Source organism: Saccostrea echinata, unplaced genomic scaffold (genome assembly GCF_033153115.1).
Source record: "Saccostrea echinata isolate AGI-Se365-2 ecotype Australia unplaced genomic scaffold, CSIRO_AGI_Sech_v1 ptg000012l, whole genome shotgun sequence".
NCBI classification, from domain to species: domain Eukaryota; kingdom Metazoa; phylum Mollusca; class Bivalvia; order Ostreida; family Ostreidae; genus Saccostrea; species Saccostrea echinata.
The window spans coordinates 3,437,469-3,457,215 of NW_026889761.1; the positions used below are offsets into that span (position 1 = coordinate 3,437,469).

Sequence of the window (19,747 nt, forward strand, 5' to 3'; positions counted from 1 at the left end):
CTGGAGATACAGTCCCTGAAACGATCTACTTGAACGGTGAGCGAACAGTGAACGAACGCTGAGCGAACGGTGAGCGAACGGTGAACAAACGGAGAGTGAGCGGTTAGTGAACACTGACTGCAATTTGGTGAACGGTTGGTACACAGTGAATAACGCAGAACGTGAACGGAGCGCAAATGTGAGCGCAAAGTGAATGGTGAATGAACGGTGAGCAAATGGAAAAATCAGAAAATAGAACATTTCAGGGACTGTATTCTCAACACAAACACAAACAAACTAATGCTCATGACATCAGCTCATCAATGGAGGAGGGAAAAAACACTCATCAGTGGAGGCATTATTTTTTTTCAGTTTTTAGCAAAATGAACTTAAGTTTGACCAGATAATGTGATAAACTTATTCAAAATATCATGTAAAGAGATGAATATACATTCCAATGAAAATTTTTTCCACAGGAAAATTAGTTCAAAATGGTTCTATTAACACCTCAAGCCCTTGCAATTTCGACCATCTTCCAAAATTATATGTGGTAGCAATGAAGTAGCAACTTCTTCTAAATCAGGTGGGAATCTCAGATACCACTCCCTAAAACCTAAATACTAGATCGCTTCCAGACAACAAGTGTATTTGAGAAAATATTTATATCCACAAAGCCTCTGACAGGGCATTTTCAGTTTGTTCTGTACCTTGATTTCATAGTTGTGCCCCGGTTGTAGTCCAGTCAAGTTGTAGCTGTACCTCTGGTCAGCGTCTGGGTCCACTTTCACAGTTCGGTTGACCACCTGGTGTTGATTATTGATCTGAGTGGAGTATTTGACCATGTACTTCAGATCCTCCACTGGACCGTTAGGACTGACCGGGGCTGACCAGGACACTTTGATTGTTATTGGCGTGTCCACTGTGGCGTTGACTTGAATAGGTGGGGAAGGTACTGTAAAAAATTCAGTCCAAATAATACATGTATTGTATTTAAATATAGTAAGTTCTCTTTTGTCATTTTCTGATTGTCTTTGGACTTGTACCATCTCTCTCCTGTGTTCTTTTAATGGAATTTGTCTGAAATTTTGTTACAGTTTCTAAGTATATACAGTAAAACATGCTTATAGAGAACACTCTTAAAATGAATTGATGCTAACAGCAAAGTGATTTTCATTCACCTTGACTTCAAATTATATTCTAAAGGTAACAGATTTAATGAATTACACTTATAATAAAGCAAAATTGTCCATCCCTGGCACTTTGTATTAAGCATGTTTAATTTTACTCTTTGCACATGCACCAGTAGTCCTTTCCATACTAAACTAATCTGTACTCTAACAAATGCTTATTCTGAATTACATGAAATTTCCAGCTATAACAACTGACACATGAACTTGTAACAAACTAACCTCCAACTTTTGTTCTGAAGTAAAATGGCTGACTAAGTGCCTTGGACAGATATTCCGTGTAGTAATTACTGACTGCACCATGTACAGTGTATAGAGTGTAAGGGTCCAGTCCTGTCAGAGTTATCTCATTACTGTAACTCTCCTGTAAAGTAATTACAATATATTGTACAGTGTATAGTGTAAGGGTCCAGTCCTGTCAGTGTTATCTCATTACTGTAACTCTCCTGTAAAGTAATTACAATATATTGTACAGTGTATAGTGTAAGGGTCCAGTCCTGTCAGAGTTATCTCATTGCTGTAACTCTCCTGTAAAGTAATTACAATATATTGTACATTGTATAGAGTGTAAGGGTCCAGTCCTGTCAGTGTTATCTCATTACTGTAACTCTCCTGTAAAGTAATTACAATATATTGTACATTGTATAGAGTGTAAGGGTCCAGTCCTGTCAGTGTTATCTAATTAATGTTACTCTCCTGTAAAGTAATTACAATATGTTGTAAATATCCTGTATTAAAAACATTACAATGTTAAATGTAGTATTTTCTGACAGTTAAATGTATTGGGGTCCATTCCTTATTATCATTTGTTAACAAAAAATTGCATTATTTGTTTAAAATCACACTGATTTGAAGGTAGACCACATTCTTACAGATTTTTTGCAGTCTGGACTGTTGGAGTGACAGCTGTCGCCCTGTTTGTCTGACTGTGTGTAGTAGACAATGTATTTTGTGGCTGGATGGGATATTCCATTGCACGTGTCTGGCCACGTTACACTGTCTAAGTGAACAGTCAGGGAGATATTCCTGCTCCTTGCCAAACTCAAATTCCCACTATATGCCTCAGGATTCAGGCATTCATCACCTACAGAGAAGAAAAAAACACTGGACATTGGTATTATCAAAAAAAACTATAATCTAAAAGTATTTCTGAACATTTTTCTTTTATAATTTTACACAAAAAGTGTACACCAACTTTAAGTTTGATGTAATACATCAATATTTCGATCATTTTCTGACAAAATTTTTTTTTCAATTTCTTTGACAATTTTTTTTTCAATTTCTTACAAGAAAAACTTACTGGGTAGGGGTTGTAGGTGTGATCCATATGCCTCTATACTCTTGACACTGACCACTGGTATCTGGGTGACCTTTCCTGTGACCTTGTCCAGGGAGTTTAACTGGTTCTCACTTTTTCGGTACCAATAAATCAGCATGTGATCCACAGACAACAAATCAGGGGGGAAACCTTGAAAAAAGTTACAGTTACACATCTTCTGAATCAGATCTAAATACACCACCCATATGTTCTGAAAATCTGTGTTTAGAGATCTAGAGTACCTTGTGCATTTTTGATTATCTCCCTACAGTGACAGCCCTGTGTATCTGATGCAATAATGGCCTTGGTCGCTGTGTCATAGAATAAGATCTCCAGTTCTGTCCCTTTGGTGTGGTCGAGGGCCAACACGTCTCCTACGGCAGACACTGTACAGTTACATGGTGTGTCTAGAGATCTCCGGGCCCTGAGGGAGAACATGCGGGTGGGGTCCCCTCCCTCTCTACAGAAAAACAGTTCACTGTGGGAACCAGAGACAGGCCGCTCAGTCCAAAACAGGGTGCTGAAAAATAACACACAGTTATGTCAGACTCCCTGCATCTTCACTACAGTGAAACTTGTCTAATCCGGATGTTGTGTATTCTGAAATCTTGCCTAATAAGATGTAATATTTAAGTCCATTTCAGTAAATATAATTGTTTAATATGTTGTCTAATTCGGAATGTTGTCTAGTCCAGAAAATTTCTTTGGAACCAGTGGAGTCCTGATTAGACAAGTTTTACTGTATTAATCTTGTAATAATTTCAGTTCTAAAAATATCTGAAATAAATTTAACCATCTCAATTATACTATTCCCCCTCAATAACTCCTGAAAAACTGAAACTGATAAGTTGGCTTTAAATTTTTAAAATAAAATTCATTGAAATAATATCTTGTAAGCTTTCTCTTGTAATCTGTCTCCAAAGTACACACACATGTATTATCTAGTACAGCCCCGTAATCTCTTTTAATGTCTGTACCTGGAGTAAGGTTCCCTGATAATACTGCCCACTATGTTCCTCCTGCCATTAAGCTGGACCCTCTGTTTGGCCTCGTCCAGTTGGTAGGAGGTGATCGTGCTTGTGTTTGTCTTTGTATTGACTGACGCAATGTACACGGTCCTACTAATCCAATCCATTGTCATGTCCATCACTGTGAAAGTCATCCCTAAATCCAGCAACTGAAATCAAAGTCCAACATACAATCAATCCAACAGCAAGTCCAACATCAAAGTCCAACATCAATGTGTTACAATGTAAAGTCATTTGACCAAGTGTTTAACATCCAATTTAGCCCTGGGTTCTGCTTCTCAATATATCATATGAAAGACCGAATTCTCAACATACTGTAGAAGCCTTCTTTTACACAAGTACTTCATATCTCCAAATGACTTGTTAATGTCACATTGCGAGAACATGAATTTGCGAGTATACTGTTGATCTTGAGATTAAATATGTATTTCTTCAATAAAAAAATAAAACCTTGTTATTTTACTTCATGAAAAGTGCTTCTTGCAAATATAAGGGATAAAATTCCTCATGTATAATTAGGAATTTACAGTATACAAAGAGTTTGGGGTTTACCTTTTTCCTTCCATGAGTAGTAGAGTACTGCCATAACTGACTATTGTAATCCACCCAGAATACCCGATCATCCTGTGACACTTGAAAGTAGGTCACTGCTAAGGGAGATGCCCCGGTTACCAGAGTGTGAACATTGTGGGTACTGTCTACATCCATCACTTGGATATTGGTGTTATCAGCCAAAAGGATCCTGGGAACTGGATTCAAAGCTGTATGTAAACCATGAGGGAAATTAAAGGTAAATTACAGGCACAGGTGATAAAAAAAATATACAGGTAAATCACAGGTACAGGTAATAATGAAATATACAGGTAAATCGCAGTGTGTATCAGTAAATTAAACCTACCCTCTGCTGTTGCCTGTTTGATCTCCGTCATTTCACTACATTCCTCATAAGTGCACGCTTGTACCTGTTAAAGAACAGAATCTCATTCACTATAAAAAATCTTCACAAAGCAAACATGGTTAATTTTAATTTCACAACCACCTTAAATTACCAAATCCAGTTACAAGTCAATTCAGTACCTTGAACATAAATATCTTGGATATTTCATTGATGTTGAACAGAGTTCAAAGTTTCAAACACTTTTTTTTATTATGTATTTTACCCTCAATATCTAAAACCCTTGAATATAAGTTTTTTTTCCGTCCCATCGAGTTTGAGATAATAAGGTCTGACTGTACATTTCGATGACAAATGTAAGCAGGTGAACATTTCCTTTCAACTATAATTCTAGTACCCTAGCTACAGGATTTAAAAATGTTAACCTGGAAGTTATATGTGTAGTTGTTCTGTAGACAAGCATCTAGGGAGAAGTGTCGGGCGGTGGGGGCCAGAACCTTCTTGATCAGCTGATTTGACCCCGTTTTCCAGTAGGTCACCACATACTGGTTGATGATCCCATTGCTGTACTCTGGTGACTCCCACCTAAACGAGGCCCCCATACAGGTTTCTGCCCCAGAGGATTCCTTCAGCTGATTGACATACACTCTAGGAGTCAGTGGTTTAGATGGTGCTGTAAAATAATACACATCAGTGACAAATTGAGTCAATGGGCAATCAAGCAGATTTCCTTAATATACATATTATATAAACAATTTAAAACATTATCCATGGAAAACTGAAATACGCCCCACAGAATTCAAGAATGAATATTTTTACTCTAATTTCACTCTTTGTCATTGTAAAATTTCTGCTTTACAGTAGAATGGATTAAACTTTCATGGCTATACCTGCCATAGGGGATCTGATCACAGCAGTGGATGATTTCCCATACCCCCAATATGTGTAGCCTGCCACCCTCACAGTCAACTCACTGTAAGGCATAAACCCCTCAGCTTCATACCAAGTCTTTTCTGTTTTCTAAAAATGTTCATTTTTAAATTTCTTTATTTCTATGTTTGAATGTTTTAGCTGTTACAATAGATTTTATAGGAAGCTATATGACTGTCTTACTTCCGTACCATAATAACGGCAGTGTCCGACTCAATAGACACCTCGTAGTACAGGCTACCATAATTAACAGAGGCTGGACTCCAAGAGATGTTAAATTTTGACCAATGTCCACTACAAGTAATGCTGTCTGGGTCAATGACACTGGGTATCACCCGAATTGTTGTCTCATTTAATCCCTCTAAAAACATCAAAATACTTAACATATCACACTTTGTCTCTGACAAATTCTAGATTAGGTACTTTGACTGAGTACTAAGGTATAAGATGACTGAGTTAATACTTGAGTACAAGTATGACTGTGCCAAGAAATGAGATGACTGAGTTAATACTTTGATACAAGTATGACTGTGTTCTAAGGAATGAGGTGAGTGTACCTGGGTACAAGTGTAACTGAGTACTTAGGTATGAGATGACTGAGTTAGTACTTGAGTACAAGTATGACTGAGTACTAAGAAATGAGGTGAGTGAGTTAGTAATTCAGTACAAGTATGACTGAGTACTAAGAAATGAGGTGACTGAGTTAGTACTTGAGTGCAAGTATGACTGAGTACTAAGGTATGAGATGACTGAGTTAGTACTTGAGTACAAGTATGACTGAGTACTAAGGTATGAGGTGACTGAGTTAGTACTTGAGTACAAGAATGACTGAGTACTAAGAAATGAGGTGAGTGAGTTGGTAATTCAGTACAAGTATGACTGAGTACTAAGGTATGAGGTGACTGAGTTGGTACTTGAGTACAAGTATGACTGAGTACTAAGGAATGAGGTGACTGAGTTAGTACTTGAGTACAAATATGACTGAGTACTAAGAAATGAGGTGAGTGAGTTAGTACTTTGGTACAAGTATGACTGAGTACTAAGGTATGAGGTGACTGAGTTAATACTTGAGTACAAGTATGACTGAGTACTAAGGAACGAGGTGAGTGTACCTGGGTAGGGATGAAGTGAAGGATGCTGGACCAGGAAGATGGACACACCACTCTGAGTGACCACTGAGGTATGATTAACATCCAGATCCCCCAGGATCACCTGCTGGTCAGCATTCTGCCAGAATAATCGGTGAAAGTGGTACTGAAGCACGGAGTCACTGAAATACAATATATATGTTAAAGTGTCAAGGTTAAACAAAATCTGCTAATTTTTTGAAGATCAGACATAATTCAGCAATGTTACAAGTATCTCAACTTTATTAAACTATTGTTGGAAGCTTTACATAACTATTTTTTTAATTTACTGCAATTTATAAACTGATAAAACTTTATATTCTTTGCCCTATGACACTGAATACAATTTATTTCAGTTGTAAATCATACTTGGCAATAGAGTTGACTGTGCCAATCAGTTGATATTGGTTGGCTCCACCGGTCTCCTCCCTTTGGATCAAATCCGTCATATACAGCTCCTGACGATCATAACTCTTCACATACCATAGTAGCTTCTTGAGGTCAAAGTTCAAGGTCAGACTGATGACCTTGCTCCCTGAGAAATATGGAATGAAGAAGTGTTTGATGTGCTGTTCTCCATTGAGAAGGCATGATTCCACACTGTTCTCTGTCACCCAGTAGAGGCGGCCATTTATGGAATCTATGGTCATGTGACTTGCCAATCCTTGTATCACAAATTCCTGTTTCTTCAGGTCAGAAAGGTTAGCCCTTTTGATCTGCAAATCAACACACAAATGTCTGTATTTTTTAGGTCTTTTATGCCTAATAATTAAATACAAACTTTTACAATACTGTAATGCACTTTGATTTAACCTTGGAATGCCCATATAAAATCATTCTTTCATTTGCTCATAAATTCAGTGTGATCCATTTTCTCAGTTTTATTGTCAACTTTGCATCCTGTGTCATAGAATATCAATTGATTAATGAAACCAGAAGTCTCTGATGAGACTGAAGCTCTGCTGGTGTGTAATTGGTGTATGTAGTGTACTAAGCCCTATTGAAATTGGAACAAAACTGTAGGAGGAGTAGCATTTGCAAAGAATTTCAAAGAAATTTCTATATTTAGTAACCACGGCAACGTATTTGGTCAAAATCCAAAAGAAAATACAAAGATTCTAACTAGTAGAGCTAAAAACAGGATTTTGAAAAGATTAATAAATATTTTAAATATATGGTGAGCCCTTACTTTCCTTTTCCTTTTTTGTCCAGTTTGAATTTATTCCAATCAATGGCAGTAGAGGCTGTAGAGTTTTCCTGCCTGCCAATCAAAATAAGGGATTTCCTCTAAACTATTCATTTCATGACTTACCACCCCTGGATTGGTTGACAGTGACATGTAGAGTTTTCCTGCCAGCCAATCATATGCCACGCTGACCAGGCTTGGGACGTCTTCTCTGATGGCAGCGAAGTTTCCATGCTGGTAATACAGAAGAGCTCCTTCTTCTGTCACCATGTATACTATTGAGGGAGTCCATGTCATGTCCCTTACTGTACAAAAATTTAAGATCATGTATACTGTCAAGGGAGTCCATGTCACATCCCTTACTGTGTACAAAAAAAGTTAAGATCATGTCACGTTCACTACCATTATCTCTGATTAGAGATCTCAAAATCAGCATTATCATATAGTATATACTTTTGGTGGTGTATAAGTAATGAGTGTACAGGTAAATTAGGATAGAGAAAGCTTGGTCAGGTATTTAACAACTTACCTCTGCCTCTAACTATTGCTAATCTTTTCCGATTCTCTCCTAACGTATCAGTTCCCACTAGAATGCCTCCACCAAATCGGTTTGGTTCTATCATCACCAGCCTGGCAGTAATAGCGTCTATTGATAGAAAACAATCATAAATCTTTATTACTCATCATAGGTACTTCTATTTGAAAAGTTACAATAAAGTCATTGGCATGGATACACTTAGCGACAGATCGTAGCCACAGGAGACACACCTGTTGTCAGAGTCCTCCCTGAAAACAAGGAGGACCAAGGTCCAGTTCCAATCTCAGACTTGGCTCTGACCTTGACCTGGTATGTGGTGTTAGAGTCAAGGTTAGATAAGGTTAGCGAGGTCTGTCGTACATTTGATATCAGTTGTCTCTGTCTGCCATCTTTTCCCAGTAACACAATGTCATAGGACCAACTGTTCCATGCACCCTTACCTGTACACAAAAGATAGGTCAAAGTTCAAGGGCAAAGTACTAATGGATTAAGAATCAAGTGATACTAAGATCAGAGCTCAAATGAATTTAAAATAAAGTCAAATGAGATCAACATGAATTGGAAATCAGAGTATTTTAAAAGCTATTGATGCATAAATATTTTTTTTTTACAATTGTTACTTCTCTGTATGACTCCATTGTGTAACATGTTTAATTATACAAGAAAACAAAATTAAATAAATAATCATTTCTAAAAACTCCTTAAAATATTCGGAACATTAATTTTTTGGACAACAACTGACCTTGGTAATTAAGTCTTTTTGGTGGTTCCCATGACAAAAGAACATCAACAGTTCTAAATAAAGCCTGCAGTGAGTGGGGAGCACTGTGGGGAACTGAAAATAAATACCAATAAATAAATAAACAATAAATAAACACAAAAAATAAACAAACAATAGATAAATACCAATTAAATAAATAAACATAAACAATAAATAAACACAAACAATAAATAAACAATGTATAAATACCAATTAAATAAATAAACATAAACAATAAATAAACACTGTAAAAGTGTTTTGATTTTAAATTTTTTTAAATCCTGGTAAATACTTGTGGAATACTTATTCAAGCATACATGTATTTAAAATTTGGTTGACCTGTAGGTCATCTTAAGTCATTGGCTAAATTAATATAGCAATATTCTGAATTCATGCTGACCGTTTTTACATTTATCACATCTATATATAACAAATGTTGGTTTTAAGCTGTACAATAATTAACAATACTAAAAGTGCTTATTATATAAGAATCCCACTCTTATAAGTAATTACACATCGGAGTAATTGACTGACCTCTGAAAGTATTTCATAATTTGCCTGTGAAAACTTTGAAAAATCTCTCAATTTACTATAAAAAACTCTAATTCAGATTCCATATCTTTGTATTGCCGGTACCTGGTTTTGGTTGCATACTTCGGTGTAAGACATTCAGTGCTGAGAAATGACTGGCAAACATCAGCGCTTGGTTATGGTAGTACGTATCCTGGGCTTCGTTATATTCCTCCCTCATCACTTTCTTCCCATTGGTCCAGTAAAATAGCTCATCATAGTGCACCATACTGACAATATTCTGGAATTCAGGGCGCACAGTCCTAGTCTTTCTGATGTCAGTAACGTCGCTTCCATCTAATGATGACGATCGCATTGAATTCTGGGTCTCATCAGGGAAGTAGATGAGGATGTTGTTGAAATCCAAGGTAAAGGATAGGAAGTTGTCGGTGATGATAGGCCTGAAGGGGGCAGGGCTTAGGGATGTGATATCACCGGTATCAACTCTGTACAATCCCTGCTGTCCCACACTTAGAGTAAAATACAGATACCTAGAAATAACAAGATGTGCTGGTCAAATACCTGTCCCAGGTCAAATACCTGTTCGGGTCAAATTCCTGTCCTGGGTCAAATACCTGTCCAGGATTAAAAACCTGTCCTGGTCTATGATATAATCAAGTTTGTGTTCTTTGACATAAACCTTTGACTTTGATCTGGGTGAACATATAATCTCAAAATAGTTTAGAAACCTTCTACTATTCTACAGGAATGCTGAACAAACTACAAAGATAGTAGACAACAAATGGAAGAAAGTTCAACAAAGAATGACAGCAGAGAACGGTGAGCAGCAAGGAACAGCATGTCAACATCTATAGGATCAAACAATACCCAGGTGTTTACAGAAATATTTTCAACTCTATAAAATAATATGAATTTTATGCAAGACAAAAAGCACCGTCATTCAGAAAGTTTTGTCTATTCCTATGCTCCTATCAAATAGATATCTTGATATACATGTATCCAACTTAAGGATTTTCTGGAGAAAATCATGTACTTAACATTATCATCCACCTTTTTTTCATCTAACCTGGTACATCATACAGTCAAAAATTTCCAAAATTACAGACACAATCATTTCATTTCTACAAGATACCAGCTGTCATTTGTGACTCCTTAATTATTTTATGATAATTCTTTAAAACAGACTTGACAGTATTTAAGGAGAAACTACAAAAACTAAAGAAATTTACACAAAATGATTATATGTATGTACTAATGCATAAAACAGTTAGCAAGTGCGCTTTTCAAATTATAATTTTTTTTCTCCCATCTAATCATGCAGGCTTTAATTTAAAAAATCTATTTTTCATCATTGGAAACACCATAGGTCATAATTGAGTTTTAGTCTCAATGTCATTTCTGACGTACCAGTTTCTGACGTACCAGTTTATTGTCATTTCTGACGTACCCGTTTATTGTCATGTCTGACGTACCCATTTATAGGATCAACCTTTATGTCGGCCGGTACTGCTGGTAACTTCCCCGTTGCAGGGTAGCAGGTGTCTGTCTGAATATCACACTGGTAAATCTAAAGAAAAAACATCTCAGACTTCATTAAAAAGTGCAAACAGGTTGTTAAACATTGTGTTTCTTTATACCTTGAAAATCTATATATAGTACTGGCCTAACTGGGCTTGACATCTTTCTACAGACACTATTTTTACATTTTTTTTAACTTAATTATCTCCCCTTGGAAAAGGGGGGGGGGGGGGGGACGGCCCTTCATTTGAAGAATTTATAGTCTCCTTTCCCTTGCAATGAATTCTGTTGAAAATTTGTTGAAATTGGCCCATTGATTCTTGACAAGAGTTGAAAATGTATAAAGTTCACAGATGGACAGCTAGCCAAATGCAGGGCAATGGGTGATCAGAAAAGCTCACTTGTGCTTACAGCTCAGGTGAGCTGAAGAAAGAATTACATTACCAAAGGAATAAAATTTGAGTTAAATTATTGCTGAAGATAAAAATTTTATTTCATCAGTTTTTGTACTATATCTATAAGCAGATTGGATCATCTGTCCCCTTATAATTACGAATCGTTAAATTTCTTTTAATTAATACACCTCTGTGTGTGTGTATGTGTGTGTGTGGGGAAGGGGGGGGGGGTCACTCACCTGTAGCTGATTAACAACATACAGAATATCCCTGAGCCAGTCGAGTGTGATGCCAGAGGGATCTGCGAGTTCAGAGAAGATAATCTTAGACTGTCCCAGACTGTCTGTTCTCAGGACTGAGATGTTCTTGCTTGAATCACTCACATACAAAATCTGTTTATCAATACTGAGAGCTAGGCCTAAAATAAGAAATATCAGAATTCTACCACATTTTATTTTCAAATTTGTAGGCATTATTTACATACAAACAAGATTTTTTTATTCTCAATCTAATTGAAATTAAATATGGTATGCATATCATTCTACTTTTATCTATAAATGAAGATTATTTCTTTCAAACTATCAACATTTCTTTGTTCAGTAACATGCAGTTTTCAAATACAAACAAGCATTGGGGTTTAGCAAATCCATTTTAGAAATGTGGAATGTGATTGTTAATCTGTGATGAAGTCAGGGGAATGAACTCTTGCTTTAATCTAAAATACTGTAATGTACATATTGAATAATGTATAACCTTGAAAAAATGATACAAATAAATATAGAGTAAATTAACTATTGCAAGGCATTCCATTGATGACAAATAACTATTGATAAAAGGGTATAGCTTGGTAAATATAGCTGTCAGTTCAGAAATCTGGCACACTCTTGTAAAAGAAAGAAAGAAAAAATATCAAAAAATTGGAATTAAAACTAGAGAAAAATACAAATAAAACAAAGTGTACATGACATTCAAATTCTTCCCAGCATTACTTAAGACTGCCGGGGAATGTTTCTATAATCAACAAAACCACATAAAAACGAAGACACAGAGATGTATAGGACATGTTTGGTCACCCCTTCCCAATAATACATCTACAAGATATAATAAAAAGATTTATTCTTGTTTTGATTGGACAAATTTTGCTGAAAGCACCCAATGAAATCATCCAATGAGAACACAACACCACAACAATTAACATCCAATGAAATGATGTTTTTCAGGCTCATGATGTTTCCATAGTTACCTGTGACCTCATCACCGGGAATTTGGAATAATACTGTGGATCCTTTTTGTTTGCAGAAAAAAATACAAGTTAATCAACTAACTTAGACTTCTAGACCAGACCCATTTTATTAAAAATCTACATCAATTTAAAATACATGTATTGCCAAATTTGTTTCAGAAAATGTCATGATTCCTGTAAATAGATAATTTGGAATTTACACTGATAATTATTTTTCTTTAACGTGTAAAGGGGAATAACTTTAGTAAATTCATATTCAGATGTGTTGATCAGTGCTTGATAATAAATGCAAGAAGGGTGCTAAAAAAAGAACACTTTGGTTGCAGTTCATTTGACTAAAACCAAAAATTCTGGTAAGAAATGGAGTTAAACTGACTGTAAAAAATAACCAAGTAGATAAAAAAACGTAGGAGGTTTATGAAGAAATATTAATTTTGTGCTAAAGGACATCAAATACAGGACACAAAGAATTGTCTATCAAGATTAGCAAATCCTCAAATCAACTGCATTATCACAGTAAAATTTCACAAACAGTACCAGTAAATAGTTTTCTTTTCTCCATGATAATTGAATTAATTATAGATTATAATGAGTTGTATACTAGTTTCCTTGAAGTAAAGCATAATAGGAGAGGTATTGTAATTACCTTTGACCTTTGTATTAGAAGGTGTCAAAGTTGAGAGTGTCTCAGGGTCAGAGGTTATGAGGAGCTTCATATTCTGTTTGACCACTTTGTTGTCCTGGGCGAGGACCAGGAATGGGGCATCCTCTGTCGATACTGCAAATACATACATCATATTATATATAGAGAGAGAGAGGAGAGAGAGAGAGAGGAATGTTGATTTTAAAAGAGAGTATGTATATATATATATATATATATATATATATATATATATATATATATATATATATATATATATATATATATATATATATATATATAGAAAGCACAAAGAAATTCACTTTTATAAGGATACCCACTTCCGCCCCAGCCCGGGGTTGAACTCTCGACCTACGGAATCTGTCTCCTAGCAGTACAGGAACAGCGCGTTAGACCGCTCGGCTATCTAGGCAAGTCTAAAAACTTGCTTTCGATGCCGATGGAATTCTCACAGCGCTGCCCTACACTACACGGTCATTGAGAATGGAAGTGAGATACAGATATTTGGACATTAGTTTTATTAGAGGATCGTTACCAATACACGTTGTAATGAAATTAATTTTATTTATAAAGCACAATTTACAACAACTCTTAAACTAACATAACTGCCCTAAGTGAAGAAATATTAATATAGAAAGCACAAAGGTAACGATCCTCTAATAAAGCTAATGTCCAAATAACTGTATCTCACTTCCATTCTCAATGACCATGTAGTGTAGGGCAGCGCTGTGAGAATTCCATCGGCATTGAAAGCAAGTTTTTAGACTTGCCTAGATAGCCGAGCGGTCTAACGCGCTGTTCCTGTACTGCTAGGAGACAGATTCCGTAGGTCGAGAGTTCAACCCCGGGCTGGGGCGGAAGTGGGTATCCTTATAAAAGTGAATTTCTTTGTGCTTTCTATATTAATATTTCTTCACTTAGGGCAGTTATGTTAGTTTAAGAGTTGTTGTAAATTGTGCTTTATCTATATATATATATATATATATATATATATATATATATATATATATATATATATATATATATATATATATATATATATATATATATATATAGGTACACAAAACTAGTACTGTTACATGATTTAATTAGTTTACATCGATGTCATATAGATTTAGAAGTGAATCTATTAAAGTATTAAATTACCATATTATTTTATTTAACTTTCAATTCATTACTGTATATTTCCATCCACTGAATATCATCTCCTTTATTTCTTAAGAAAACCATTGCTGTTTATCAGTCATTAAACAGCAGTAAGCATAACACCTGTAAAGATTTCTTGAACAGTGGCTCTTCCATCAATGAAACGTACAATGAAATACTTGTCAATAATACAATATTTAATCTACTTAATCCTACTTTAGATGATTTTTTGTACAGATATATAAATATAAATAATAAAATATCTTTCTTTGTTTGTTAGTATGGGAATTAATTGCAGCTATTGCAGAAAAAAAATTACATATGCATTTTTCCAGCAACAGCTGCAACATTAATTCCCATACTAACAAGCAAAGAAAGCACTTCATTGTTTAAATATACATTAGAATGTGAAAATAATTAATCTAAATTTCTCTAACATTGTATGTCGCTTGGGATATGTTCCAGTACAGTCAAATTTTTAACATTGTGAAAATTGACATCAAGCCATGAATTTTTGTTTTAACCCAGTAATTTTTTTTTTGTGCACTGCACTTTTCTGCATGCTTTATTTAACCTGCTGGGCCACTGAACTTGTGTATTACCAACAAAAATTATACTGAAAGCCTTGCTGCTGAGAAAAGCAGTGTTTTGTTATAGACATTCAGTGAGAATGAACTGACAGATACTGGGGACTCAGGTACAGTTCAGCCACTTCTATAAACAAGAAACCTCCGGCTAATCAGGTCTTCTGGTGTTATGTCAATGTATCATATTCTTTAAACATTTCAGCAGAAACGAAAAACCAACATGCAGAATGTACGTGAAACAACTTCTGTCAAATCTCCCCTATAGGTAAAAAAAAAAGGTTAAATCTACTGCACATTTCTGTGATGCAATCAAAATAGTTAGAGATCTGATTATAATGCATTCTTAATTATCAAACATCTTATAATTTACAAAAATATTTTTTTTCTACTAAATTATGTCACTGTAAAAATAGCTCCTTCTTCGTTACATCTATCTTGCCTTTGGCAAACCATGAAATAAAATGGGGCAGAGTGTGATTTTCATAGCAAATTTCTGTTGGTAAAATTACTTTTTGATTTTTTAATGATACATGTTTCCTGTTTTTAGCTTGAAATGACAAATCATTAAATGATAGCAGCACTATAATTATCCCAGTCTAGAAAAGGGAAATTCTGTGTAAAAAACAGAAGAGTATTGGAGTTAATCTGCTAGCTTACATAGTTCTCACTTCGAGGATTTAATTGACATTAATAATAAATTTTATCATTCAAATATACCTGCATCAATATACATATCTTTTTTTTGTTCTCTTAATTAAAATTATACTATAAACATTTGAAAGTTGCTTTTTTTGTTGATAATTAATCTGGAAGTTTTTTCTGTCCCATTGAGTTTGAAATAACCAGGACTGACTGTAATTCAGAGCTTGCTGAATCTGTTTTAAACTTTGGCCTGGAACATAGTCTGTAATAACATAAAGCTACTTTTGAACCTTCATTTTTGAGATTCATTCCAAATATTTTGAATTGGATATGTTACTGAAATAAAGACATGGTAAATTTGTGCTTCTTGACTAAATTAGAATTGTGCATATAAACTTTAAGATAATGCATGCACCTGACTTAATTATCAAGAACTTGAACTTTTAATTATTTAAGTAAAATATATTTGGGTGAGATTCAAATATGCTAAGCATGATACCTCTTAAAGCACAAAATCAGCAACATAATAACAGACTACATAATATTCTTGTCTGTTTCAGTCTTGGTTGAGGTAATTATTTTTGATTTGTTGAGGAGTCGTATTATTAAAGTAAAATTCTATAAACTCATAACTCTAACAGTTTGAAATCTTGTCTGACTCTATAGGAGTTTCTTCAACTTTAGCTACGGCAGTTTTACTTGAATTAATTTGTAAAGTCCTCAGAATTATGTTGAAAATTAATTATTAAAATTTCAGACACAAACTTGAGCCTCGCTGGCCAATAAGAATAGAAATTTACAGAAGGGCTATGTTTGCCTTGTAATAAAGAGTATTTGATCAAGGAGCATCGACAATTAAATTTGCTCAAGTAATGAAGAAAACTTCAGAGACGTAATCAAGTTAATTCACATAAAAAAAGCTTCTAAAAGCTGACTTATAGCTCTCAGTCAATAATCAACTAAGTTTCTGCCCACCATGCCTTCAATTTCAGCTCAATGAAAAAATTACTACTACAGAGTTCAATAATTAAAAGTCATTAAAAGAGTTTTATATCTATAAGCTAAACATAATAGACGTCTCTCTGTCCAATCAGATAACAGCATGTATATATTCAGACACACCCTTAATGAAGTTTGAATTTTTTTGAAGATTATTTAAATTATTTTAAAATTTACAGATTGTACATATTAAATATTCTACCTTTAACAAAAACTACTGGCATGCAGAAGAATAAGACATGGGTTTAAGAAAATCTGACACCGTGGATATAGTGTCACTTTTGGTACCTTGGATTGAATACAAATATGAACGCTGTAGAGGGCATGTGTAAAAATGTGGTTTCTAAGTGATTTTCAGTTTTGTTCTTATTTCCATACAGGGAAGTTGTCCAAACCTGATAAACCTGCAGTATAAACTCCAGCCAAGTTCAGACAGACAAGTAAACTGACTGTTGAGCTTGATTAAAACCTGCCATATATTTACATAACTTACATTACTCCCGCTGTGACAGATCACGGTTTCAGCCAGAGTTACCTCCCTTATTCTAATGATGGAAATGAATCAAAACGGAAAAGAGCATAAGATAAATTGGGAGTAATGTGCAGACAATTAAAACAAACGACTTCTAAAATCACGCAATCCATCATATAGGCAAAACATGTTAAAAGGATTATAGAAACACATGGAAAATAGACAATTTTTAGACAGAAACCCTCAACTCTGCATACATTTGCAATAATTACAAATTCTGCCACAGCATGAAAAGAAGAGCTTTAATAATGTAAGAAGAATTATGTACTGCAAAAATCCAACATTTCTATTGATCCTTTACAAAGTTTTATCATTCTTTATTTTAATTCTGAAGCTGATAAATTCCAGCAATGATTAGGCAGGCAGAGACAGCTCAGGGTATGATTTCATAGAAACGGCGAAACGGAGCATTGACTCAGACTGAACTCACAAGATGAGAGATTTCCTCCAGCACGAGTAAGTCTGACTCGACTGTGGTGTATTGCAAGATAAACTACAGAGAAAAACTCAATTTCTGTTGAATCAATATGTCAGTGGACGACTTCTGGAGAATAGAAGGAAGGTAAGGCACCTTAGAACATGAAATTTATCCCCAAAAAACTCAGAAGGGGAGAGGGTGAAAATTACATCATATTCTACAACATTAAGCTTCTTTGCCTTAAATTTTCTCAGAGTCTGTTAAAATTTCTTTCATTTTCCTTTCAGAAGCTACAGAACTTTCAAGTTTCTGGGTGTAGGAATATCAGGTTTTCTGAGTCAGAAAAAAAGTCCATGTACCTACATGACCTTGACCTGAAGGACATTAAAGAAATCATTTTGTTTTACTTCTTTGAGAAAATGAACTGCAGACTCTCTCCCAAAAATAAGGTAGCAGCCACAGACTCCCTACAAAGTTATATTTTTACACTACAAACAACTTACTCTACTAATTAATAAAGTTATTTTTTGTTCACTATGAATTGCCTGTATCACAGTTGGAAACAGATGTTTCTGTTTAAGTGAAAGTTACCATAAACACAGGATTTTTCTTTATTGTGGAGTAGATTATAACAAATTTTTTTACTCTACGATCTGGATGTTTGCCGTGAGTTTTCTTGACGTAATAGACAGAACTTACATATCTGAGCATTATTTCACAGTAAATCCGACCCATCCCTGACTATGGGATGTGACTGCAGCATCAGTTAATGAGTTTCTTTAATTGAATCCCACTGGTAATTACTATTTCAAATTGACTACCCTCAAGATACACATTTCATCTTCAGTTATTCATTAACAATTTTATTAAGACGTCTTTTCAGTATAATTATTATTTTAAAAATACCACCTTCTCTACAAATGAAGCTTAATTGACTGCCAAAGAATATCAGACCTGTTAAAGACTGCAGGCATCTATTTTAATCCAGATTTCATGATACAAATTACGGGTTTTTTGGTATTTGTATATGTACTTTTCTTTTTTTATATTTTTTCTTAATGTTGCTTTTTTGGTTTTTAAAAGAGCCTTAGGGTGCCTAAATAGAAGATAGTCAATGCTTCCCAACATCAATTAATTGTTGCCGTTTTTATTAAGAAAAAAAAAAAAGGAAAGAAAAAATACAGCTACCATGTATGTAACACAAAGAGAAGCAAGCATTTGATACAATGCAGAATTAAAATTCCTTAAGTTCTAAGTTTCTACAATTAACTTACAATTTCCTGGACCGGGGGTAGTTACATTAACAGACGCAGACGGGCCTTTTCCAGCCGAGTTTGTCGCTGATATATTCACTAGATAAACCTGGGCAGGTTTCAGCTGCCTGAACGTCCACTGGGTGGTATCCGGAGCCACCTCTCTGATGGTCCTCTTCTTGTCCTTGCTCTGGGGGCTTACAGGGGTCAAGGTTAAGTAGTATCCTAGCAACTGTCCATTGGTATACATGGGTGGTTTCCAGGTCACGGAGATAACAGTTGGTGTGGGTGATGAAACATCAGAAATACGTGGAGCTTCAGAGGGAGCTTAAATGATACAAGGATGAAAAATACAGAGGAAATCCTGGCTAACATTTACTCCATTTCTTCTTATAAAATATCAACATCAGCTACAGGAAGTCATAAAATAAAATATCAACATCAGCTACAGGAAGTCATAAAATAAAATATCAACATCAGCTACAGGAAGTCATAAAATAAAATATCAACATCAGCTACAGGAAGTCATAAAATAAAAACATTCTTCTTCTAATAAAAAGCTTGCTGACTTCGAAAATTTTATGAATTAACTCTAATACTGATTTAGATGAGGTCCTGTCATAGTCAGATGAGGGATTTCATAAAACAGTAATTCTTTTTGTTTAATGTAAAAAATAAATTAGACTAAAGAGGAAAAAAATCAGAAGAAATGAGAGTGGAACTAAGTACATTAAAATTGAAAATCATTAGAGTGTGTACAAATAAATAAGAACACAAAAGCAATGCTTTGGTTTCAAAAATTCAACAGAATTATTTCTGTTTTGGTACAATGTACAAATGCATGCTCAGCATCTGTTAGCTAATTTCTGAATTT

At 34.8% G+C, this 19,747-nt stretch overlaps 1 protein-coding gene across 8 annotated transcripts in view; it reads right to left on the reverse strand.

The window, feature by feature from the left end:
- Nucleotides 1-19,747, reverse strand: part of LOC133185178 (proto-oncogene tyrosine-protein kinase ROS-like) — a 57,729-nt gene that overhangs the window by 11,270 nt on the left and 26,712 nt on the right. For 6 of the 8 annotated variants that reach the window (XM_061320244.1, XM_061320242.1, XM_061320245.1 and 3 more), the window contains 23 exons: nucleotides 18,895-19,200; nucleotides 13,282-13,413; nucleotides 12,636-12,677; nucleotides 11,632-11,810; nucleotides 10,952-11,046; nucleotides 9,585-10,009; nucleotides 8,931-9,023; nucleotides 8,419-8,628; nucleotides 8,180-8,296; nucleotides 7,777-7,955; nucleotides 6,834-7,180; nucleotides 6,450-6,607; nucleotides 5,529-5,698; nucleotides 5,298-5,427; nucleotides 4,833-5,080; nucleotides 4,411-4,474; nucleotides 4,065-4,273; nucleotides 3,462-3,661; nucleotides 2,727-3,004; nucleotides 2,467-2,634; nucleotides 2,039-2,250; nucleotides 1,389-1,530; nucleotides 687-931 (listed from right to left, as the gene is read on the reverse strand). In XM_061320244.1, the coding sequence (XP_061176228.1) occupies nucleotides 687-931; nucleotides 1,389-1,530; nucleotides 2,039-2,250; nucleotides 2,467-2,634; nucleotides 2,727-3,004; nucleotides 3,462-3,661; nucleotides 4,065-4,273; nucleotides 4,411-4,474; nucleotides 4,833-5,080; nucleotides 5,298-5,427; nucleotides 5,529-5,698; nucleotides 6,450-6,607; nucleotides 6,834-7,180; nucleotides 7,777-7,955; nucleotides 8,180-8,296; nucleotides 8,419-8,628; nucleotides 8,931-9,023; nucleotides 9,585-10,009; nucleotides 10,952-11,046; nucleotides 11,632-11,810; nucleotides 12,636-12,677; nucleotides 13,282-13,413; nucleotides 18,895-19,200 (4,349 nt within the window). The remainder of the gene's footprint in view (nucleotides 1-686; nucleotides 932-1,388; nucleotides 1,531-2,038; nucleotides 2,251-2,466; nucleotides 2,635-2,726; nucleotides 3,005-3,461; nucleotides 3,662-4,064; nucleotides 4,274-4,410; nucleotides 4,475-4,832; nucleotides 5,081-5,297; nucleotides 5,428-5,528; nucleotides 5,699-6,449; nucleotides 6,608-6,833; nucleotides 7,181-7,776; nucleotides 7,956-8,179; nucleotides 8,297-8,418; nucleotides 8,629-8,930; nucleotides 9,024-9,584; nucleotides 10,010-10,951; nucleotides 11,047-11,631; nucleotides 11,811-12,635; nucleotides 12,678-13,281; nucleotides 13,414-18,894; nucleotides 19,201-19,747) is intronic. The other 2 variants (XM_061320249.1, XM_061320243.1) reach the window with 1 other exon arrangement.